The sequence below is a fragment of the Somniosus microcephalus genome, chromosome 3 (assembly GCF_052327205.1).
Source record: "Somniosus microcephalus isolate GS21.2 chromosome 3, FLI_Smic_1.0, whole genome shotgun sequence".
Lineage (NCBI taxonomy): Eukaryota > Metazoa > Chordata > Chondrichthyes > Squaliformes > Somniosidae > Somniosus > Somniosus microcephalus.
Genome location: NC_140989.1, coordinates 254,406,507 through 254,431,672, shown reverse-complemented (window position 1 = coordinate 254,431,672; position 25,166 = coordinate 254,406,507). Strand labels below are relative to the sequence as shown.

General features: G+C 47.1%; 1 protein-coding gene and 1 long non-coding RNA gene across 5 annotated transcripts in view; one reads left to right on the top strand and one right to left on the bottom strand.

Moving 5' to 3' along the window:
* Window positions 1-1,883: 1,883 nt before the first annotated feature.
* LOC147121845 (uncharacterized) lies at window positions 1,884-2,513 on the bottom strand. Its single transcript, XR_015077630.1, has 2 exons — window positions 2,426-2,513; window positions 1,884-2,123 (listed from the first exon to the last, which is right to left on the bottom strand). It is a non-coding gene; the product is annotated as an uncharacterized LOC147121845 (long non-coding RNA).
* LOC147121844 (tRNA-splicing endonuclease subunit Sen15-like) overlaps window positions 2,036-25,166 on the top strand; it is a 103,493-nt gene continuing 80,362 nt past the window's right edge. Inside the window, exons 1-2 of one of the 4 annotated variants that reach the window (XM_085982349.1) lie at window positions 2,036-2,131; window positions 8,884-8,965. In XM_085982349.1, the coding sequence (XP_085838475.1) occupies window positions 8,893-8,965 (73 nt within the window). In that variant the 5' untranslated portion in view covers window positions 2,036-2,131; window positions 8,884-8,892. Of the gene's footprint in view, window positions 2,132-2,195; window positions 2,733-8,883; window positions 8,966-25,166 lie in introns of those variants that run through there. The other 3 variants (XM_085982348.1, XM_085982347.1, XM_085982346.1) reach the window with 3 other exon arrangements.

The window sequence follows — 25,166 nt, the reverse complement described above, 5'->3', positions numbered from 1 at the left end:
CGATAGGCCGAAATGGCATTTGTCCGAGTTAACGATGAGGCCGTGCTGCTGAAGCCGTCTGAAAAGGACCCGAAGGTGCTCGAGGTGTTCCTCCTTGGAGGTGCTGGCAACCAGAATATCGTCCAAATAAACAAACAGAAAGTCAAGGTCCCGCAGGACTGAATCCATGAGGCGCTGAAACGCCTGTGCCGCGTTCTTAAGCCCAAAGGGCATTCGCAGGAATTCAAAGAGTCCAAAGGGGGTAATTACCGCTGTCTTTTCGACATCCTGAGGGTGCACCGGCACCTGATGGTAACCACGGACGAGGTCGATTTTGGAGAAGATGGACGTCCCGGCCAAATGTGCCGAGAAGTCCTGTACATGGGGAATGGGGTAGCGGTCGGGCGTCATTATGTCATTGAGGCGGCGATAATCCCCACAGGGCCGCCATCCCCCACCGGGCTTGGGGACGATGTGGAGCGGGGAGGACCAGGGGCTACTGGACCGACGGATGATCCCCATTTTTTCCATCATGGCGAACTCCGCCTTTGCTGCCGCTAGCTTACTGGGCTCTAAATGTCGCGCCCTGGCGTAAACGGGCGAGCCGGTAGTCGAAATATGGTGCTCCACCCTATGCTTGACGGTCGGAGCCGAAAAGTTGGGCTTTGTCAACTCGGGGAAATCCTTGAGGAGCCGGGCGAAATCGTTGGGCTGCGGCTGCGCACATGAAATCGTGTGTGACGCAGCCGTGCTGCGCGTCCCCGAAATATCGTCGAGCATTGCGGCGCGAACGAGGCGTCGATTTTTCACGTCCACCAACAGGCCGTTGGCGCCTAAAAAGTCAGCACCCAACAGGGCCTGTGAGATTTGAGCGGTGATGAAATTCCAGCTGAAAAACTGTCCACCGAAACATACTCGGACGAGGCGCTTCCCGCAAGTGCGGATCGAACCCCCGTTGGCCGCTTGCATAGGGGGGCCACGGCTGTCGGAGCGAAGGTCTATGACCGAGGCGGGCAGTATGCTGCATTGCGCCCCCGTGTCGCATAGAAAATGACGGCCGGAGATGGAGTCGGTTACGTAGGTAAGATTCCCGGAAGCACCGATCGCCATCACGTCCGTGGGGGAAGTACCGGGACCGGCGTGCATGACTCGCGGCGGTCTATTCGACGGTCTGGTAACGAAAGTGCACGGCGAGCGGCAGCAGCGGGCCTTCGGGCCGAAACGAGCGTGGTAGTAGCAGAAACCGGTCGTCGGAGGCGCCTTTGTCGGAGCCGGGGCCGGGCTCTTCGTGGCGGGGCGTTGTGCGAGGGCGCAGTATTGTTGCCGGACCGCGTAAATCTTATCCGCCTCTTCGGCGAGCGCAACGCAGTCTGCGGTTTCTGCTCGGGCGAGGGACGCCTGTACTTGCTCAGGAAGTTGAGTAAGGAACAGTTCGTGAAACAGAAAGCACTGGGGCTCGGACCCCAGGAGAGTCAGCATATGACTCATCATTTCCGAGGGTTTGGAGTCTCCTAACCCTGGTAGAGCCAGTAAACGGCGAGCGCGCTCCGCTTTGGTGAGACCAAATACCTGCAGCAATCGTGTCTTGATGGCGACATACTTGTCAGCAGTCGGAGGACTCTCCAGCAGGCTGATGATTCTCAACGCCGTCGAGCTCTCGAGGGCGGAGACCACGTGGAGATATCTGGTCTGATCCTGAACGATGTTGCGGAGCTCAAATTGCGCCTCGGCTTGCACAAACCAAGAGGCTGCCTGTTGTTCCCAGAATTGGGGGAGCTTCAAGGCCACTGTGTTGGCCTCCATCACTGGCCTGTGTTCGGCGTTCACAGCAAAAAACGATCGCGAGGAATCGGGGTCACCAATGTAGGAGTCTCTGCACCCCTAACAAAGAATCTATAACTTACTGGAAGTTAACAAACTGAATTTATTGTCTAAGAACTTTACAAAACAAGAAACTACAGGAGAAGCTCAAAACAGGTCTTTTCTCTTTCAATCCACACGAGGACTGGCTGGTCCCGCCCTCTACCTCTGACGTCATGACGTCATGACGTTTCCCGCCGAAGGGGATGTCACGTGACCCACGTGATGACGTCATCATGTCAGATCGCGATGTTGTCGATCTAGCTCTGTTTAACCAGAGCCAACTTGAAAGGTAATAACATTGGTTACAGACAATTATGTAAGTCACTTAGTGGTTTTGCCACAGCACTCAATATTCAATTTTAGGTGAAATCATTAATGATAATGTGTCTCTTGGTGAAAATTGCAAAAGCATTGAAAGGGTTAATAATAGGAAATCTGTTACATATTTTCACGGTAACGTTTTACACACAAGCGTTGTCCACAGCTGGGGGAGTTTAGAACTGAGGTTAAGATTAAAATGAATGTGCAAACCAGGACCTTTCAGAGTAGGAAACACACGGGCAAAAAACAAAACAAATCTCACTCCAAATGGACGAAACCCGCTGCAGAAAGAAAGCACGCTCAAGAAAGAGTGCGTGTGGCGAGGGGAGAGTTCAAAGACTGAAGGGTCGTTTCACTCTGCGCAGCAACACGTTGTTGAATTGTCCTTGGCGGCGGAACCATTGTTGAGCGGCAGCGCGTTCCTCCCCCGTGCCGGGATTGCTGTGACACTTTGGAGTGAAGTCAGGGTGCACTCGGTGATGGAGCCGGGGGGAGAGCGCGAGGAGCCGGAGGCTGATGGGGCAGCGACGGGACAGGAACGGCCCGAGGGGGTTCTGCATCACCCCAAGGTACAGGGGCAAGGGGTTGAGGGGGCTGGGACTCGGCACCACCTGCCTACAGAAATCCGCCCCCCCCTCTGGTCACAACCTCAGGACGTCCCAAAACACTTGGCAGACAAGTACTTTTTGAAGTGTTGTCACTGGAAATCTAAGAAACACAGCAGATAATTTGTGCACAGCAAGCTCCCACAAACAGCAATGACCAGATAGCCAGATGATTAGTGATGTTGGCTGAGGGATAAATATTGGCCAGGAGACCAGGGATAACTCCCCTGCTCTTCTTCGAAATAGGATTTTTACGTTGACCTGAGAGAGCAGACGGGGCCTCGATTTAACGTCTCATCTGAAAAACTGCACCTCCGACAGTGCAGCACTGCACTGGAGTGTCAGTCTAGATTCTGTGCTCAAGTCCCTGGAGTGGGACTTGAACCTACAACCTTCTGACTCAGAGGCGAGTGTGCGCCCAACCTGTGCAGTTGACATTACGATAGTGGACCTACTGCCTCTCCAATGAAGTTCAAATAGAAGCAGATGTGCTCGGAAGGTGTCAGCCAGGGTTAAGTGGGTAGCACTCCCATCTCTGAGTCAGAAGGTTGTGAGACCTCAGCACCAAATCCAGGCTGTCACTGTTGTAATGTAGAAAATGCGGCAGCCAAGTCACACACCGCAAGATCCCCAAAAGCGCAATGTGATAATGACCAGATAATCTGTTTTTTAGTGATGTTGGTTGAGGGATAAATATTGGCCAGGACACTGGGGAGAACGTCCTGTTTTTCTTTAAAATAATGCCATGGGATCTTTTACGGCCACCTGAGAGGGCAGACGGGGCCTCGGTGCAACGTATCATCCAAAGGACGGCACCTCCAACAGTGCAGTGCTCCCTCAGTATTGCAGCAGTGTCAGCCTAGATTTTTGTGCTCAAGTCTCTGGAGTTGGGTCTTGAACCCATAACCTGCTACCCACTGAGCCATGGCTAATGCTCAATAACAAGTCGTTAATATCCCTATTTATGAGAGAAGTTGTGGGGATAGGAACTTCTGTTTTAAAAATCAGGTGTAAGTGTCCTCTTTATATTTTAGTAATTTTCACACATATCTACAAAAGAAGTAAAAGAAAGAAAGACTTGTATTTCTATAGCGCCTTTCATGACCACCGGACGTCCCAAAGCGCATTACAGCCAATGAAGTACTTTTGAAGTGTTGTCACTGTTGTAATGTAGGAAACGCGGCAGTCAATTTGCACACAGTGAGCTCCCAAAAACAGCAATGTGATAATGACCAGATTATCTGTTTTTGTTATTGATATACCTATCAATTCGTCCAATAAAAGGCGACGAGTTAGGAACGTAACTAAAGGTTTTTATTGACTAAATAACAGAGCCCACCCTCGTGGGTGATCGGGTCCAACAAGGAGGAATACCAGCCAGTCGACTACCTTTATACCTGGGCAGGTAGGTGGAGCCATGGGCGGAGTCGGAGGTGGTCAGCCCAGGTATAACAGCGCGACAAGAGGCGACCTCGTATCATGATACAACAGTGATAACGGTGATAACAATACAACAGTGATAACTATAGTGTAACGATAAAAGTGGTTTACCACATTCACCCCTTGTTTAGATTTGAGTCCGGCGGGGTGAAGTGTACTACCAGTTCTGGTATGTCAGTCTGTCCGGAGGCCTCATAAGCCTCTCCGATCGTCGCAGCGGCGGTGCTGCATTATCCGGTGTTAGTGCTGGTGTCTGCGTGGTCGGCGAAGGCTCGTGGGGTTCCGGCATGCCGTCTACCTGGGCTGGAATTGGGGGGGTGGTGGGGGGGGGTAAAGGTGGTGTCTCTGGAGTGCCCGAGGGTGCGAGGTCTCGTAAGGAGACAGTGTCCTCCCGCCCGTCCGGGTAAGCCACGTAGGCGTACTGGGGGTTGGCGTGCAGGAGGTTCACCCTCTCGACCAGGGGGTCTGTTTTATGGGCCCTCACGTGCTTTCGCAGCAAGACGGGCCCCGGAGAGGTCAGCCAGGTTGGTAGAGTGGTTCCCGTAGTCGACTTCCTGGGGAAAACAAACATTCGTTCATGGGGGGTGGCGTTAACGGCAGTGCAAAGTAGTGACCGGATGGAGTGCAGCGCTGTCGGGAGGACTTCCTGCCAGCGGGAGGTTGGGAGGCCCTTAGACTTTAAGGCTAAGAGGACGGCCTTCCATACCGTCGCGTTCTCTCTTTCCACCTGGCCGTTCCCTCGGGGGTTGTAGCTGGTGGTCCTACTTGCTGCAATACCTCTCGCTAGTAGGAACTGACGGAGTTCCTCGCTCATGAAAGAGGAGCCCCGGTCACTATGTATATAGTTTGGGAACCCGAACAAGGCGAAGAGGTCGTTCAGGCATTTAATGACCGTGGTACTGGTCATGTCTGGGCAGGGGAAGGCAAAGGGGAAACGGGAGTACTCATCAACAATGTTGAGGAAGTACACATTACGGTCAGAGGACGGGAGGGGCCCCTTAAAGTCGATGCTCAGGCGCTCGAAGGGGCGGGTGGCCTTGATCAGGCTTGCTCTGTCCGGCCTAAAGAAGTGCGGTTTGCACTCGGCACAGGTCTGGCAGTTCCTGGTTATGGTCCTGACCTCCTCGATGGAGTAGGGCAGGTTGCGGGCCTTAATGAAGTGGTAAAGTCTGGTGACCCCGGGGTGGCAGAGGTCGTTGTGGAGGGTCTGAAGTCTATCACTTTGCGCGCTGGCGCATGTAATTCGTGACAGAGCATCGGGGGGTTCGTTCAGCTTACCTGGCCGGTACAAGATATCATAATCGTAGGTGGAGAGCTCGATTCTCCACCTCAAGATCTTGTCATTCTTGATTTTGCCCCTCAGCTTGTTATTAAACATAAAAGCGACCGAACGTTGGTCGGTAAGGAGGGTAAATCGTTTGCCTGCCAGGTAGTGCCTCCAGCGTCGTACCGCCTCCACAATCGCCTGGGCCTCCTTCTCGACCGACGAGTGTCGGATCTCAGGGCCCTGTAGGGTCCTTGAGAAGAAGGCCACCGGTCTCCCCTCCTGGTTAAGGGTGGCGGCTAGGGCGAAGTCGGATGCATCGCTCTCGACTTGGAAGGGGATGGACTCATCCACTGCGTGCATAGTGGCCTTGGCAATGTCTCCCTTAATGAGGGAGAAGGCTGCGCACGCTTCCTCCGTAAGGGGGAAGGATGTGGACTTCATGAGGGGTCTGGCTTTGTCCGCATAATTGGGCACCCATTGGGCATAGTAGGCGAAGAGCCCCAGGGTTCTCTTAAGTGCCTTAGGGCAGTGGGGGAGGGGTAGCTCCATGAGGGGGCGCATTCTTTCGGGGTCGGGGCCGATGAGTCCGTTCTCTACTACACAGCCAAGGATGGCAAGGCGCGAGGTGTTAAACACACATTTCTCCTTATTGTAGGTGAGGTTCAGCCGTTGGGCCGTACGGAGGAATCTCTCCAGATTAACATCGTGGTCCTGCCGGTCGCGGCCGCAGATGGTGACGTTATCTAGATAGGGGAACGTGCCTCACTGCTCCCTAGGTCCCTGTGTGCACTCTCGGCTTCTCTGACACTTCCCTACTTAATGTTTCCTGCTCCATCAGCCGCTGCATGCCAGCTCACTGGACTGTAGCACGTGTTGCCTCACAACTCTCCTCATCTTGTGTAGCTGAATTTATCTACACTTTATAAACTAATGGGTAGTTTATTTAATGCAGAAGAGTAGTCATTGTAAAACAGTGTATGCATCCCTCATGATACATAGAATCATACAGCACAGAAAGAGCGATCCAATTAGTCCCACTCCCCTGCTCTTTTCCCCATAGCCCTGCAAATGTTTCCCCATCAAGTATTTTATCCAATTCCCTTTTGGAAGTTACTGTTGAATCTGTGTCCACCACCCTTTCAGGCAGTGCATTCCAGAGCACAACAACTTGTGTTTAAAAAAACAAAAACAAATTCTCCTCATCTCCCCTCTGGTTCTTTGGCCAATTACCTTAAATCTGTGTCCTTTTTGATATGCATATAAAAAATGCTCCCTGCGGCGCTATCTTTCAACGTAATTAGAAAACAGTTGCTCAGACTTTTTGTGGCACGACACAACCATGAAGACCATCTGGCTCACTTCCTCTGTTGGCTGTAGATTGACTGGATGCGGAAAGTCCCATAAAAATCCACAATCGGCCATCAAAAGGAACATTTATCTGGTCCACACTCACGGCCGACACAAGTCTTCACCCCAGATACAGCTGTCAATCAAAGACTCACCATCTCTGTGGTTTGATTTTTTGACATGTGCCAGCTGATCTGAATGACGTGTCAGAACAAAAAAACACATTGACCTCCGAGCGTCTTACACTCGGCTGCCATTCTTAATCAATTACAGAGGAAATCTGTCCCCAGTTTAAAAATAACAGTAATCATTGGAAAGCTAACAAAGATATAAGAAAACAGGTGGAACCCAGTGTCTCTGCATTTAATTAACATTAGCATATTAAAACCATCATTTGTTTCAACAGCATCCAGCCACTGACTCAGTAATGCATATGCATTTCTCTCTTCAGAACCTGTGAGAGGAAACCTGTCTGGGTTTCACACTGAATGTGCATGAGACAGACTGGCCATTTTCTGTATGAATTTTGTGTTATTAATCCCTCGTGCTGTCACTAGTAGCATGGAATTCAAATCAGTAATACAGCACAGAAGGAGGCCATTTGGCCCATTGTGCTCGTGCCGGCTCTTTGAAAGAGCGATCCAATTAGTCCCACTCCCCTGCTCTTTTCTCCATAGCCCTGCAAATGTTTCCCCATCAGTAATACAGTGCTGGATCAGTGTAAGTGGCTATGGAGTGGCAGTGTGTGCCAGCTTGGCTCAGTTGGCAGCACGCTTGTGGTTGGGTCGAAAGGTGGTGGGTTTGATCTAAAAATATCTCGGCTAACACTCCATTTGCACTGTGGAAGGAGTGCAGTGTTGTTGGAACTGGAGTTCAATGTCTGAGACATTAAGCTCAGGTCCTGCATTGAGTGTAGTTTTGGTCCCCACACATGTGTATGTATCAAAAAGGACACAGCTTTAAGGTAATTGGCAACAGTACCAGAGGGGAGATGAGGGGATTGGTTTTTTGTTTTTACCATTGTTTTTTACACAGCAAATTGTTATAATCTGGAATGGACTGCCTGGTGGGTATAGAGGCCCTGGAGAAGGTACAGGTGAGAGCAACCAAAGTGGTACCCAGCCTTGGGGTATCAGTATAGGAGATCCGAGGTACTTTTGTTACAGAAGCACAGGCTTTGAGGGGATGTGATTAAGATGCTTAAAATGACAATGGGCTTAGAGTCTGTCCAGTTAGGTAGGTTATTTGAGATGGATAGGAATGGTTGGATTGGGGACTTTGCATCAAACCTTTGTATAAAGACTTGGGTTGGTCTTTAGGAAGTATTTCTTTTCACAGAGAATTGTCACCCTCTGGAACAGATTATCAAAGCTTGCAGTGAGTATAGATTCCCTGTAGCCCTTCAAAAGGGAGCTGGACAATTTCCTGAAGGAAGAGTACATTTCCAGTTATATTAGGTGGGATTAGAAGGATTCATGGGTTACTGTGGTCTCCTAGGGATTTGCACAATTGCCTTATGGAGTTGGAGAGGAATTTGCAAGTTTTTCCAAAATCGACCTTAGGTTTTTTCCACTTTTTAAAAAAAATCCCCGTCCCAGGAGATGGTGTGCTTGATGTATCTGTCCTTTTTGTATGTTTATGCTTCTGCTCTTCCTTTTACTTTACATATATGAACATACATATGAATTAGGAGCAGGAGTAGGCCACTCGGCCCCTCGAGCCTGCTCCGCCATTCAATAAGATCATGGCTGATCTGATTACTCCACATTCTCGCCTACCCCGATAACCTTTCACTCCCTTGCTTACCAAGAATCTATCTACCTCTGCCTTAAAAATATTCAAAGACTCTGCTTCCACCGCCCTCTGAGGAAGAGAGTTCCAAAGACTCACGACCCTCTGTGAGAAAAAAATTCTCCTCATCTCTGTCTTAAATGGGTGACCCTTTATTTTTAAACAGTGACCCCTAGTTCTAGATTCTCCCAAATATATATAATAAAGAAAAAAGGTGATGCAAGCTGGATTTAAGTGCTATCATTTTAATTAATGTTTTTTTATTTTCAGTATACAGAGATGATGGCTTTAGATGTTGCAGAGAGTGCACAAGTATATACTGCATTTCTGGTGTTCCTTGACCTTCTGGAAGGTAAGATAACGAATCTTGTAACTTTTCAGGTATTTTTCAAGGTAATTTACTCTCCCTGACTGGCTCTCCCAGACTCATTGAGCACTTCTGGCCTCTGACAAGCCATTCTTTACACGAGTTTAGGCAGTGAGTGTTGGTGCACCATTCGACTGTAAGGGGTGTGAGTGGAAAGTTTAGAGCAACACTGACTGCAGGGGTAACAATAAAATAGAGGCGAGAAAGATTGCGATGGAAAGGAAGAGGTTGGAGGCTGGAGTTGAGGGACCAATGTCTACTGGCCGACAAGCTTTTTATTGTATTCAGTCCAGGAATGTAAACGTGGTGTTAATAAGAATTTCCCCCGTTAAGGTGAGGTGCAGGGTGAAACTTCCTCTACTCTTGCTCTCAACAATGCATTGTATCCTTACCTTCAGAAGAGCATGTCCATCTGCACCTGTAATTTTTATTTCCCTTTCTCACACCAGCTATTAGACTTTTCTGAGTGAGGTTGTTAATTACTACCACATTATGCACAGTTCTGTGCTGTTGCCATGTAGTCACTGGGACCAGGATTGATACGACCCACTCTCACTTCATTGGGAGCCTTGCACCTGTCAGACAGGGACCTTTGCTTCATCGGTTTGGCCTGGATTTGAGCTCCTGGTGATAAGACCTTAATCTGACCCATCGTACCACCCAGTTATTTTGCTGGGGAACGGCGCAGAAATTAAACAGAACAACAACAACTTACATTCATTAAGTGTCTTTAATGAAGAAAATCATCCCGAGGTGCCTCAGAGAAGCATAATCGGACACAGTGGATGCCGAGTCAACATCCTGGGGGGGTCACCATTGACCAGAAACTACATAAATACTGTGACTACAAGAGCAGGTCAGAGGCCGAGCATTCTGCGGTGAGTGTCTCATCTCCTGACTCCCCGTGGCTGCAGTGTGTACCATCTACAAGAAGCACTGCAGCAACTCGCCAGGGCTTCTTTGACAGCACCTCCCAAACCCGCGACCTCTACCACCTAGAAGGACAAGGGCAGCAGGTGCATGGGAACGCCACCACCTGCAAGTTCCCCTCCAAGTTACACACCATCCTGACTTGGAAATATATCACCGTTCCTTCATCGTCGCTGGGTCAAAATCCTGGAACTCCCTCCCTAACAGCACTGTGGGAGTACCTTCACCACACGACTGCAGCGGTTCAAGAAGGTGGCTCACCACCACCTTCTCAAGGACAATTAGGGATGGGTAATAAATGCTGGCCTTGCCAGTGACGCCCACGACCCAGGAGCGAATAAAAAAAGATATTAGGCGGGGTGACCAAAAGTTTGGTCAAAGAGTTAGGTTTTAAGAATGGCCTTGAAGGCGGAGAGTGAATGGAGATGTGGAGAGCTTTAGGGAGGGAATTCCAGAGCGTGGGGCCTAGATGGCTGAATGCACAGGTGCCAATGGTGGGGGAAAGGGAGGTGGATCATATTTAAAAATCCATGATTTTAAATGATTATTGTACTATGTGGCATGTATAAAAAATGTTCTGTAAATTTGTTGATGGTTTACATATTTGTTTGGGGAGCTATAGAGGCGTGCTCCTTTACGACTTCTACAAATTCTAGCTAAGTCCCTGTGATTTAAGCAGGATGGTTTTTGTGTTTCACAAGGTGCTTTTTTTGGTAGCACGTTTTCGAACCCACAGATTTGACAATATGGCTGCTATCCACATTCTTTGCTTTACAATTGGGAGTTGCACAAAAAGCAAAAGTACTACAAATGCTGCAAACCTGAAACCCTTAATCAGAACCGGAAGATATTACTGCTGAACAACATTTACAAAGGAACAAAACGAAGGCAAAGGAAGTGAACATACATACATACACACGAAAGAAGAAATAGAATGACCTGTAAAGTGCATGACTGGAAAACAGGTGATGATTAAATGACAGAAATTACATTAGCCTGAAATACTAGGAGGCATAATGAGAGAAATTAAAGATATTTAGGAGACCGAGAATGTGTGACTAACTCGGAACGTGGGGGGATGAGGCAGGTAGTAATGGAAGCGTGAAAAACTGGTAAATTGGAGAAGAAAAAAAAACAAGCAGGCTGACGCCAAAGAAAGAAAGACTTGCATTTATATAGCGCCTTTCACGGCCACAGGATGTCTCAAAGTGCTTTACAACCAATTACGTACTTTTTGAAGAGTCACTGTTGTAATGGAAATGCGCCAGCCAATTTGCCCACAACAAGGCCCCACAAACAGCAATGTGATAATGACCAGATACTGTAATCTGTTTTTGTGATGTTGATTGGGGGGGGGTACATATTGGCCAGGACACCGGGGAGAACTCCCCTGCTCTTCTTCAAAATAGCCCCATGGGATCTTTTACGTCCACCTGAGAGGGCAGACAGGGCCTCGGTTTAACATCTCATCCAAAAGACGGCACCTCTGACAGTGCAGCACTCCCTCAGCACTGCACTGGAGTGTCAGCCTAGATTTTTGTGCTCAAGTCTCTTGGAGTGGGATTTGAACCCACAACCTTCTGACTCGGAGGCAAGAATGATACCAACTGAGCCACGGCTGACACCAAGGGTGCAGACCAGCATTGTGTTCCAATGGAGGGTTCCTACCCCAAGCACCAACCTGTCCTGCCATTTCCCCCATCATTTTGGATATACTGACACATCCAACCTGCTGAACAGAAAGTGGGAGCTATTGTTAAGACTGTTACGTCCGTGAATAATTGAGACACGGACAGCAGGAGTGAACAAAGTAAGTCTTTACTGGTGGAAGTCAATAGTGAAACTAAAAACACAGATGCTCAATAGCGCCTTTTATACAGGGGTGGTCACTGCCGGTACTGCAGTCTGAGACCAGTTATTCTCTTAAAGGTACATACACAACAATTCCTCCCCTTTTAGATAAACAGTACATAACATTCATTTAACAACTAAATGATAACTAATTACAATCACAATTACTGTTGCTAGATACATTGGTTAAGTTTAAGCAATTATAAGTTCAGTCTTTGAAGAGGCTTCCTGATTCTGTCTGGATAACGCCTCTTTGGGGTATCAGGTTCTTCTGGCAATGTTGAGTCGGGATCAATGTCGTTGTTTGGTTCATCTGCTTCCAATATTACCGGTTCTGCGGTAGCTGCAATTGGAATGTCGATTTCATTACCAGGTGTATCAGATCGTGGTGTGGAGTTGACGTTTTCCCGTGACTCTAGAATCTGGTCAGCATGGCGTCTTACAATGCTCTCCCCAACGTCCACGGTATACATGAGAGGTCCTTGTCGTGTACAAATCGTTCCTGGCTGCCATTTCTCAGTGCGGTAGTCCCGGGCCAAAACTGGTTGACCTATCTTAAAACTCCTGGTCGGCCTTTCATTCATATTCTGAAACTGCCTGTTCTCCACATCTCTTCGGATGTTTGGCTTAACCAAATCCAAGCGGCATCTTAGTCTTCGATTGAAGAACATCATGGCTGGAGTTTGGTTGGTAACCGCATGTGTCACATTCCGGTAGGCAAACAAGAAGTTGTCCACCTTGTGTTGTAGGGGTATATCTTCATTACACATTGCCTTGATAGCCTTCTTGAATGTTTGGACAAACCTCTCGGCCAATCCATTAGTGGCTGGATGATATGGGGCAGATGTGTAATGCTTAACACCATTGTTCTTTAAGAACCTCCGGAACTTTTCAGACACAAACTGTGGTCCATTGTCAGAGCAAATCTGTTCAGGCAGCCCATTCCTGGCGAATATGGTTCGTAAAACTGTGATAGTTTTTTCCGTGGTGGTTGAGGGCATTTTTATTACCTCTGGCCACTTTGAATGTGCATCCACCGCAATTAAAAACATCGAGCCTATGAAGGGACCAGCAAAATCAATGTGCCCCCTTTGCCATGGAGATGAGGGCCACTCCCATGGATGCAGAGGAGCTTGTGGTGGGGCGTTTTGGACCTTCTGGCATCCTGCACAGCTCTTGGTCATCTCTTCAATTTCTCTATCGATTCCCGGCCACCACACAAACGTTCTGGCTAAGCTCTTCATTTTTACCCCACCCAGATGACCCTCATGAAGCTCATTGAGCACTCTATCCGTCAACTTAGGTGGAATTACTACTCTGGATCCACACATCAAGGTTCCTCTGCACACGGACAGCTGTTCTCTTCTCGGCGAGAATGCTGGCAGCAGTGGTTCGCCATGTGCTGGCCATCCCTTCACCGCTAAATCATAGACCCTTGATAGTGTCGGGTCATTCCGTGTTTCCTTTTCTATGTTTGCATTTGTCACAGGGAGACATTCGACTATGGTCGAGTGGAATAACTCCATTGGATCCACTGCAAGGTCGTCTTCTTCCACCGTCGGCAACGGTAGACGTGACAATCCATCAGCATTTCCATGCTGTTTAGTTCCTTTGTACTCGATGTCATATTGGTGTGCCCCTAGGAAAAGGGACCATCTCTGCAGCCGTTGTGCTGTCATTATCGGTACGCCCTTCTGAGGGTTGAAAATGAAGACAAGAGGTTGATGATCGGTTAGTAGAGTAAATTTTTGACCGTGCAGGTAGTGATTGAACTTCTTCACCCCCCACACTAGGCTGAGGGCCTCTCTCTCAATCTGGGCGTAGTTACGCTCGGCAGAAGTTAACGAGCGTGACGCAAAAGCTATCAGCCTCTCTAAACCATCAAGGAATTTATGTGACAGTACCGCCCCAATGCCGTAGGGAGACGCATCACACGCCAGCCTGATTGGCAGTGCTGGGTTGTAGTGAGCCAATACTTCCCTTGAAGTGTTTAAGTCCTTACTCTTCTGAAAAGCACGCTTACAATCATCGCTCCATTTCCATGCTACCCCCGTTCGTAGCAGGGCGTTCAGTGGGTGCAGAATTGTGGACAAATTCGGCAAAAACTTATGATAGTAATTCACCAATCCGAGGAATGACCTCAGTTGCGACACATTTTCAGGTGCTGGGGCCTTAACAACCGCTTCAATTTTGTCAGGGGACTTATGTAACCCCTCTTCATCAGTCACGTGGCCACAATACGATATCTGTTTCTTAAAAAATTCGCACTTGGGGCGGTTGGCTCACAGCCCATGCTCCCGTAGTCTAGTGAGCATCTGTTCTAGGTTGTTAAGGTGTTCACTGTCATCTTCACCTGTTACAAGGATGTCGTCCAAGTAACACTGAGTCCCCGAAATCCCTTGCAGGACTTGTTCCATCGCTCTTTGCCATATCGCCGGAGCCGATGCTACTCCGAATACCAATCGATGATACTGGTAAAGACCTTTGTGAGTGTTTATCGTGAGATACTTCCTAGAGGACTCCTCCACCTCCATCTGCAAATATGCTTGTGCTAGGTCAATTTTTGTAAAACGCTTCCTCCAGACAGTGAGGCAAATATGTCTTCTATCCTTGGAAGAGGATATTGTACTGTGTGAAGGACCGGGTTCACCGTCACCTTGAAATCCCCACAGATGCGAATCTTCCTTGGCTCCCCGGACTTATTGCTTAACGTTTTCTTCATGACAGGAACGATGGGTGTCGCCCACTCACTCCAGTCGAGCTTGGACAACACGCCCGCCTTCTCCAGATTCTCCAGCTCTGCCTCGATGGCTGGGCGAATTGCATATGGTACTGGTCTTGCTTTGAAAAACTTGGGAACTGCATTCTCTTCTATTTTTATCGAGGCGGTTACGCCTTTAAGCGTGCCCAGTTCTTGTTGAAATACCTCTTTGGCGTTAGCTAAGATTGTTGACAATCGTCCAGGAGTGACGTCTTCATCTTTTTTACCATCCACCGTCATTGCATGAATGGAGTGCCAATCTAAGTTTATCTTCCTGATCCATTCCCGTCCCAATAACGGTGGTCCACCATTTGGCAGTATGTAGAGATACAATTTCCGTATTTTCTTGCCGTTGTATTCGACAGGCACCCTTATTTTTCCTCTGGGGTATACTTTTTGCCCCGTATACGTCGTCAAGATGATGGATGTCTCTCTCAAGGGTATGTGTGAAAATAGCCGCTCGTAGTCTCGTCGATTCATGACGGTTAGCGCTGATCCTGTATCCAATTCCATTTTAACTTGGGACCCTGCTATCGTGAGGGTGACCCAAATGGTTTGGTGATCCTCTTTTGCGATTACATTGTGAAGTTTGAGACAGCTTAGTCTCCTGTTCCCGGATTCACTGTCGCTCATCTGGTCTTCGGAACTACTGTCTGTCATCTTTTGTACTTTCTTGTACGGTTCCTTAGTAGCCTTTTTGTTGTCGCTGGTCTTCTTCCCAGACCTGCAAACTCGTGCAATGTGTCCCATCTTCCCGCATTGCCTGCATATTTTGTCTTTGGACCAGCAGTCCTTCTGGTCATGGTTAGTTCTGCCGCAGCGATAACATTTTGCAAATCCCCGTGTCATTTCGTGGGTGCCGTATTCCTGTGGTTTTTGTTGAATTTCTGCAGCTCCCCTGGCTGCTGCTTCATACGATACTGCCACGCTGAGAGCCTTATCTAGCGTCAGCTCTTTCTCTGAGAGTAACTTCTTCTGTGTTCCTTCACTCAGGAGTCCACAGACAAATTTGTCCCGTAGGGTATCTGCCAGTCCTGCTCTGAACTGGCAGTGCTTTGATAGCTTGCGTAGTTCCGTAAGATACTCAGCATTGCTCTCATCTTTGTGCTGAGTTCTCCTGTGGAATTTAAATATTTCTGCTATCAACAGCGGTGCAGGGTTTAAGTGTTCCTGTAGGACAGCAACAATTTCGTTAAAACTATTCGCCTTCGGTTTGGCTGGAGTAATCAGGTCCCGCAATAGGCCGTACATTCTAGCGCCCATTAAGTTTAGCAATATCGATGCCTTTTTCCCCTCGGCTATTTCGTTTGCCTCGAAATATACCTCGACTCTTTCCACATACGTGGTCCAGTCCTCTATTGTATTATCAAAAGCAGTGATACAGCCAGTCTTCGGCATCTTGCAAATCTAAAATGGCGCCTCCCGCGCTTTGCCTTCTTCCCCAATTTAACAAAATGGCGCCTCCCGCGCTTTGCCTTCTTCCCCGCTGTTGTTAGCGCTGCTTTCCACGGTTTCTTGCGCGTTTAATATTGATTTTTTTTTCTTTTATTATTTTCCCGTCATGGAGCGGACCCTCTGGGACACTCCCCTCCCTCTTCTTAGGTCCGAACGCTGCCCGGCTCCGAAGCACCGGCCGCGCCCTGTGTGCTCCACCCTCTCTCTCTCTCTTTGCTTCCCGACTCGCTGCCCGGCCCCGTTGAAAAGCCACCCGATCGAGCTTCAGCCCGCCGCAGCCCAGGAAGGATCAGTGCACTACCTGCCACCAGCCCGATTAGCTGGGAAACCACAGACCGAGGAACCAAGCCTGGCTCTGGACAGTCTCTCCTGCAAGTTTCCAATCCGACGATTTGGAGGGCGGTTGCCCACGGTCGACGCCCGTTTCTCGAGTTTCTTTGGATTTTATTTATTTTTTCTTTCTTCTGGCTTCGACCTTCAATAACGTCGTCTGAGGTGCTGCCGAGTTGCAGGTAAGTTCGTTTCTTACTCGTCGCCAGTGTTACGTCCGTGAATAATTGAGACACGGACAGCAGGAGTGAACAAAGTAAGTCTTTACTGGTGGAAGTCAATAGTGAAACTAAAAACACAGAGGCTCAATAGCGCCTTTTATACAGGGGTGGTCACTGCCGGTACTGCAGTCTGAGACCAGTTATTCTCTTAAAGGTACATACACAACAAAGACCAGAAGTTATTCGTCAATATTAAGATTAGAGGGTTGCAAATGGAAAGATAAGCGCGCAGTTCCTGGAGCTTGCGTTGAGCTTCATTGGAATAGTGTAGAAAGCCAAATACAGAGAGGTCATAATGGCAGTGAGATGGGGAATTGAAGTGGCAAGTGACAGGGAGGGGGTTCGGGGCTATTCAGTTCAATGCACAGAAAATTGTGCAAGCCGTGAATTGGGTACACTGATCTCCAATCCTGAATTCCCAATACTGTATATCTTCCTGTTGCATGGAGCTACGCACCTGGAACGTTAAGTTGTAACTGTTTCGATTATTTCACACCTTGTCTACCAAAAGCTCTTCTTTAAAGGAATAGTACTGTCAAGCGGTGTTCACAGTAAAAGCGAATATTGTAACTTCAAATTAATGCACATCTGTTTTTTATTAAATCAGCTCTTTGCATTAGTTTATATGTTCTGTGGTGGAGTATTCATTGTTATAGCTGTCGCTGTATCTGACCTTTTGAGTGGCTGGAGGGTGCACTTTTGGAGTGCATCAGGTATCCAAATGGTAGCATTTCTGTGAAAGTCAGATGTGATCTGTTTGTCTTGAACCTTTCCCTGCTGAGTTTTGCAGATTGAAACTGCTGGGCTTAAATGCAAATGCTGGTCAGTATGAAAGAGCCATTCACCAGGGATTGCCTTGTATGCCTAACTGCAGTTAACATGAAATGTTTTAAAAAGGGAAACAAACTTTTTTTTTAATCCTAAGGAGAAGTACGGGTAATGAAAACAATTAAAGGGCAGTGTTCATGTTGACAATTACTTGTACTATAATGTAGTGTCCGTGTGTAGATAAAGACACTGAAGACAGGAGTTGGTTCATAGGTATTTACTAAGCAAGTCTGGGGGGGGTTTCTAAAGGATATACACAATACACAGGCTTATATAGCCCAAGTGGCAATTACCGGCATTACGCACACCTGGGGCTCTTAAAGGCACACACACCACAATTGCTCTTAAAGGCACATACACCACAATTCCTCCCCTTTTAGTTAACCAGTACATCATATTTTTAAGTAATTATTAATTACATGTTATATGCAAAATAATATACATTGCTGTATTAATTAATTATAAGTTAGTCTCTCAGGAGGCTTCCTGACTCGGTCCGGATAACGCCTCGGGGGTGTAGTAGATTCTGGTGGTGTAGTAGGTTCTTCTGGCAATGCTGATTCGGCTTGAATGCCAGTGTCGGGTTCATCGGGTTCCAGTATCACCGGATCGGAGGTAGATATGGGTATCTCTACTTCATCGTTAGATGTATATAGAGTGGTGGTGTAGGTTGTCCCTTTTCGGATGACTTGATGATTTGGTCAGCATGGCGCCTTATTATGCTTTCTCCGATGTCCACGGTATACATCAGTGGTCCTAGTCATGTGCAGACAGTTCCAGGCTGCCATTTCTCGGTACGGTAGTCCCGGGCCAAAACCGGTTGGCCTATCTGGAAGGCCCTAGTTGGCCTTTCATTCATGCCCTGAAACTGCCGGTTCTCTACGTCCCTTCGGATGTTGGGCTTGACCAAATCCAGCCAGCATCTTAGGTTTCTATTGTAGAACATCATGGCGGGAGTTTGGTTGGGAACCATGTGTGTTGCATTCCTATATGCAAATAAGAAGTTATCCACCTTGTGCTGAAGTTTTATGTCTTCATTACCCATGGCCTTTATGGCCTTTATGGCCTTCTTGAAGGTCTGGACAAACCTTTCAGCCAATCCATTGGTGGCGGGATGGTATGGGGCGGACGTGTAGTGCTTTACCCCATTGTTCTTTAAGAACTTTCTGAATTCTTCGGACACAAATTGCGGTCCATTATCAGAACATATCTGTTCCGGCAGACCATTCCTGGCAAATATGGTCCTTAATACTGTGATGGTTTTTTCCGTGGTGGTGGAGGACATCTTTATTACCTCTGGCCACTTGGAGTGTGCATCAACTGCGATTAAGAACATTGAGTCCATAAATGGACCAGCAAAGTCGATGTGCACCCTTTGCCAGGGAGATGAGGGCCACTCCCATGGATGTAGAGGGGCCTGTGGTGGAGCATTTTGGACCTTCTGGCATCCTAGGCAGCTCTTGGTCATGTCTTCGATGTCTCCATCGATACCTGGCCACCATACAAACACTCTAGCTAGGTTCTTCATTTTCACTCCACCCAGATGCCCCTCGTGAAGCTCCTTTAGTACTTTATCCTGGAGTTTGGGTGGAATCACCACTCTGGATCCACACATTAAGGTTCCTCGGCACACTGACAGTTGTTCTCTTCTTTGCGAGAATGCTGGCAACAGTGGTTCGCCATGTGCTGGCCATCCCTTCACTGTTAAATCGTAGACCCGTGAGAGAGTAGGGTCATTTCTTGTCTCCCTTTCAATGGCAGAATTTGTCACCGGTAGACATTCCACTATGGTAGAGTGGAATATCTCTACTGGGTCTACTGTAGGTGCCTCTTCTATCGTTGGCAACGGTAGGCGCGATAAACCGTCAGCATTCCCATGCTGTTTTGACCCTTTGTATTCAATGTTGTATTGGTGTGCCCCTAGAAAAAGGGACCACCTCTGTAATCTTTGTGCTGTCATAATGGGAACACCTTTTTTAGGGTTGAATATGGAGATGAGGGGTTGATGGTCAGTCAGCAAGGTAAATTTTTGTCCGTGTAGGTAATGGTTGAATTTCTTCACTCCCCATACCAGGCTGAGTGCTTCCCTGTCTATTTGGGCACAGTTACGCTCAGCTGAGTTTAATGAGCGTGACGCAAAAGCTATCAGCCGTTCTGAGCCATCAGGGAATTTATGGGATAATACTGCTCCTATGCCGTAAGGGGATGCATCGCACGCCAGTCTGATTGGTAGTGATGGGTTGTAATGAGCCAAAACTTTCTCGGATGTGATTAAGTCTTTACATTTATGAAAGGCACGTTTACAGTCTTCGTTCCATTTCCAAATCACTCCTGTCTGTAGAAGATCATTAAGAGGGTGTAGAATAGTTGATAAGTTCGGTAAAAATTTATGATAGTAATTTATTAATCCCAGGAATGACCTTAATTGTGAAACATTTTCAGGTGCTGGGGCTTTTATAACTGCTTCAATTTTTTCAGGTGACTTATGCAACCCTTCCTTATTAATTATGTGGCCACAATATGATATCTGATTTTGGAAAAATTCGCACTTGGGGCGATTTGCTCGTAGGCCCCGTTCTTTCAGCCTAGTGAGCACCTGCTCCAAATTGGCAAGGTGCTCGTTGTCGTTTTCTCCTGTTATAAGGATGTCGTCTAGGTAGCATTGAGTCCCCGGAATCCCTTGCAGGACTTGCTCCATAGCTCTTTGCCAGATAGCTGGAGCTGATGCTACTCCAAAAACCAGTCGATTGTACTGGTACAGGCCTTTGTGTGTGTTTATTGTGAGATACTTTTTAGAGGTCTCCTCAACCTCCATCTGTAGATATGCCTGTGCCAAGTCAATTTTTGTGAAACGTTTCCCTCCGGATAGTGAGGCGAAAATATCTTCTATCCTCGGAAGAGGATACTGTACCGTGTGAAGGACCGGGTTTACAGTCACCTTAAAGTCCCCACAGATGCGAATTTTTCTCTGTTCCTCAGAGTTATTTTTCAATGCTTTTTTCATGACTGGAACGATGGGTGTTGCCCATTCGCTCCAATCTATTTTGGATAATACGCCTGCCTTTTCCAAATTCTCCAGCTCTGCCTCGACTGCCGGACGTATTGCGTATGGCACCGGTCTTGCCTTAAAAAATTTTGGAATTGCTGTATCGTCCACTTTTATTGAGGCGGTGATGCCTTTCAAGGTTCCTAGTTTCTCTTGAAACACTTCTTTGGCGTTGGCCAAGATGTCTTTTAATCGTTCAGGTATGATGTCATCATTGTTTGTTTCCTTATTGGTCACTGTCAGTGCCTGAATGGAGTGCCAGTCTAAACGTATCTTCCTTATCCATTCACGTCCCAACAACGGTGGACCACCATCTTGTAGAATGTATAAATGCAACTTTTGTATTTCTTTGCCGTTGTATACCACAGGCACCCTTATTTTTCCTTTGGGGTATACTTTCTGCCCCGTATATGTTTTTAAGATAATGGATGTGTCTTTTAGAGGTATATGCGAAAATAGCCTCTCGTAATCTCGTCGATTTATTACGGTTAGAGCCGATCCTGTATCTAGCTCCATTTTAACTGGGGACCCTGCTATTGTGAGGGTAACCCAAATGGTCTGGTAATCTTCATTGGCAATTACATTATGTAATTTGAGAGAGCTTAGTCTCTTGTTCCCGGAGTCGCTATCGCTCTTCTGGTCTTTGGAGCTACTGTCCGTCATCATTTGTACCTTTCTGTGCTTTTCATTATTGATTCTTTTCCCGTTAGTGGATTTTTTATTTTCAGATCGGCATACACGTGGAATGTGTCCCATCTTTCCGCATCGCCTGCATGCTTTTTCTTTGAACCAGCAATCCCTCTGGTCATGGTTGGATCTGCCGCAGCGATAACATCTCTCGAAACCCCGTGTCATTTCATGGGTGCCGAAATCCTGTGGCCTTTGCTGTATCTTTGCAGCTCCTATTGCACTGAAATCCTTGTCCAGTGTTAAATCTTTTCCAGAAGATACCTTTTTTTGTGTTTCTACACTTAGGGGATCGCAGATGAATTTGTCTTGCAGAGAATCTGCCAGTCCTGCCTCGAATTGGCAGTGTAGGGTATCAACAATCTCATCAAAATTCTTGTCCATCGGTTCGGCTGGAGTGATTAAGTTGCGTAACAGCTTGTATGTTTTTGCGCCCATTAGATCCAGAAGCACTGAAGCTTTTTTTTCATCTTCTATTCCATTTGCGGTGCAAAACACCTCCACTCTTTCTACATATGTGGTCCAATCCTCTATCTTGTTATCAAAAACATCAATATTGCCAAAGTTAGGCTCTGTTTCGCTATCAAAAGCATCAATATTGCCAGACTTAGGCATTTCAAAAAAGATATGGCGCTTCCCGCGCTTTTTTTTTTTCTGTAGCAAGATATGGCGCTTCCCGCGCTTTCCCGCCACTGCTGCTGATAACAACGCTGTTTACTGCGGTTCCCGTTCTCTTTATGTTTTTTTTTTAAGTTTACTGTTGGAGACTCGTTCCCGACGGAGGTCTGAACGCTGACCTGCTTGCCGCGCCCGCCGTCTCCCGAGTGCACCCTCCCAGTCCGTTATTGCTTGCCTCCAATTTCGCTGCCTGTCTCAGCTGTAGAGCCCGCCGCTGGAGCCCCAGCCTGACACCCAGGAAGGATTAGCGCAGTACCTGCCACCAGCTTGGCCAGCTGGTGAAACCACAGTTTCTCTTACTTCCTTGAGTCTTCTGGACGCTGGAGGAATCGATGTCCTTGAGGTGCTGCCGAATTGCAGGTAAGTCCGTTTCCACTTCGTCGCCACTGTAGTGTCCGTGTGTAGATAAAGACACTGAAGACAGGAGTTGGTTCATAGGTATTTACTAAGCAAGTCTGGGGGGGGTTCTAAAGGATATACACAATACACAGGCTTATATAGCCCAAGTGGCAATTACCGGCATTACGCACACCTGGGGCTCTTAAAGGCACATACACCACAATTGCTCTTAAAGGCACATACACCGCATATAAAATTTGGTTTATAATTCACACCTTTTACAACGACAACAACTTGCATTTGTGTGGTAGCTTTAAACATAGAAAAACATCAGAACATGCTTCACTGAGGTGCAGTCAGAAATAAATGGACGCTGAGCCACAGGAGATATTAGGAGGGGTGACCAAAAACAGGAGAGGACAGAGACAAAGCGATTTCATCTGAGTTACCCTGGCTGAATTTCCCCCCACTCCCACTACCAAGTTTTAGACTGAGGCCAATTGTAACACCCCTAATAATGCCCTGCTGAGATTGGGTTACTGATCATAGAACTAGGATGGAAACTGGGACCTTGCTGGCGTGCTTGGTCCTGTTCCAACTAAACCATTGGTGGGAGGCAGACGAGATTAAACAAAGAAACAACATTTTTAACATTTAAGCTAACAGTGTAGGGAATAACAGGTGTAAAAGTATTCCCTAATTGCCGACATGTGTTGCGTGTAGAATGTATTTTACACAGTGGTGCATTTGAAAATGAAACACACAATTTTTTAAGTATCGCCTGTTGAAAGGTTACTCCATAGAGCTCAGAAATTGTTTTACGATAACTCAGCATTTTCAGTGCGGATGGAATACAGTTACACAGCGCAGCAGCACTTTTGGAGCGCATCAGGTATCCAAACGGTAGCATTTCTGTGAAAGTCAGATGTGATCTGTTTGTCTTGAATCTTTCCCTGCTGAGTTTTGCAGATTGAAACTGCTGGGTTTAAATGCAAATGCTGGTCAGTATGAAAGAGCCATTCACCAGGGATTGCCTTGTATGCCTCACTTTTTTTGAAGCCAGTTACACTGAACCGCATCAGTGCATTTAACATGCGAGTACAAAATGTATAATGTACTTCTTAAATTCTGTGCTGAAGATTGCTTGAACTGATCAGGTTGAAAGAGACCTAGGAGTCCTGGTAGACTCAAAGCTCAACCTATCCAACCAATGGATATCAGCAGTCAGCAGAGTCAGTAGAATGTTGAACTACCGAGTCTAAACAGTAGAGTGAGAGGAAGTCGTGGTCAAACTGTACAGCGCTTCTGTCAGATCTTGCCTCGAATACTGTTGCCCCGTTCTGGGGAGACATCCAAACACTGGAGGCAGCACAGAGAACAGCCACGAGGCTTTTCCTTACTTTCCAAGGTCTGACTTTTGTGCAGCTTTTGAGGGAGTGCTGCACTGTCGGAGGTGCTGTCTTTCGAATGAGACGTTGAACCGAGGCCCCGTCTTCCCCCTTAGGTGGGCGTAAAAGATCCCACGGCACTGTTCGAAGAAAAGCAGGAGAGTTCTCCCAGTGTCCTGCTCAATATTTATCCCTCAACCAACATCACTAAAACAGATTACCTGGTCATTTACTTCAATGCTTTTGGGACTTTGCTGTGCACAAATTGGGTGCCACGTTTCCTACATTACAACAGTGACTACACTACAAAAGCACTTCATTGGCTGTAAAGCACTTTGGGACGCCCTGAGGTTGTGACTGGTGTATAAATGCAAGTCTTTTTCTTGAGGGAAGACTGGGCTTTTCAGCCTGCAAAGGAGGCATGAGAGAGGTAATTTTATGGAGGTGTATAATACTGTTAATCTAGACTATTTCAAAATAAGCAGTGGGAGTAGGCCAAGGATTCCAACTTTAGGAACTGATATCGGGAAGTTCTTCACACAGAGAGTGATCAATACTCTGAATGGACTTTTGGGCAGAGTGCTGGAGATGAAAACTCTAGAATCATTCAAGAAACACCTAGATGCAAGAATGGGGGAAGCGTAGGACAGTTAGGGAAGGATGAATATAGATGGGCCGAATGGCCTCCCTCATCTGTAAACATATTGTGATGATCAGTCGCAGAGGCATACAGCAAATATCTGTTGTGCTGTTATAACCATCCATCTCTGCTCCTTTGTTGGAAACACGGCGCAGTTATTTTCTGTTTGCTTCCCCATTCCATCGAGGGAGAAATTGCACCCATGATGATCCCTTAAGGTGTTCAGTTTAGCTTGGGTGGGGGGGAAAGGAGATGCAGCTTTATTCTTTCTAATTGAGTCCTGGTCATCGCAACACATGTTGGCATTTTATTGTTAACAATGTCAGTCGCCTGTTGCACAGAACCTCTTGGTAATAGCTCAAGCAATTCAGGAACAATTAGCAAATGACTCTTTGAAAAGAATTGCTTTTAATGCTGAATTGTTTTTGAATAATTTGCAGTGCTGTCTCCTCGCTACTATTAGGCTGAAACAACAGGGCTCCAGAGATCACAGTTGTGTGACATTCTTCAGTATTGTTGGAAGCAGAAAGCATTTAACACTGCACATTCTGAATGACAAAAAAAGCATTCCGACAGCTACGTTATTATCTCTTGTGTGTTTGATGTAATTTTTATGACATCACAATCTTTCTGTTCTTGCGCGTTAGAATCTGCTAGATCTTGAATGCTCATTGCAGAGTGCTGAAATTGTCCATTTTCCTAACCAATGTAACCTTCATGAAAAATGTTTGAACGTAACATTGAAATCGAATGGGAATTGAAAAGATGTGTGTTTATCTTTGGGTTTTAGCGTAGCAAGGGCCATGTTTGCCCAGGGTGACGCAGCATGCTAGAATAGAAGGCCTTAATACCACGCGATAATGCTCACAGCTATAGGTTCATAATGGCTGTTATGAATTTGCTGTTTTTACATTTTAGTATTGCTTGCTGTGCGATCCTACTGACGTTACAGAAAGAGTTGTAACCGGAAACGCCAGAAACTCCAAAGTGCAAATGATCCCATGCATTTGTTGCGGGTTTTGTAATGGTGCA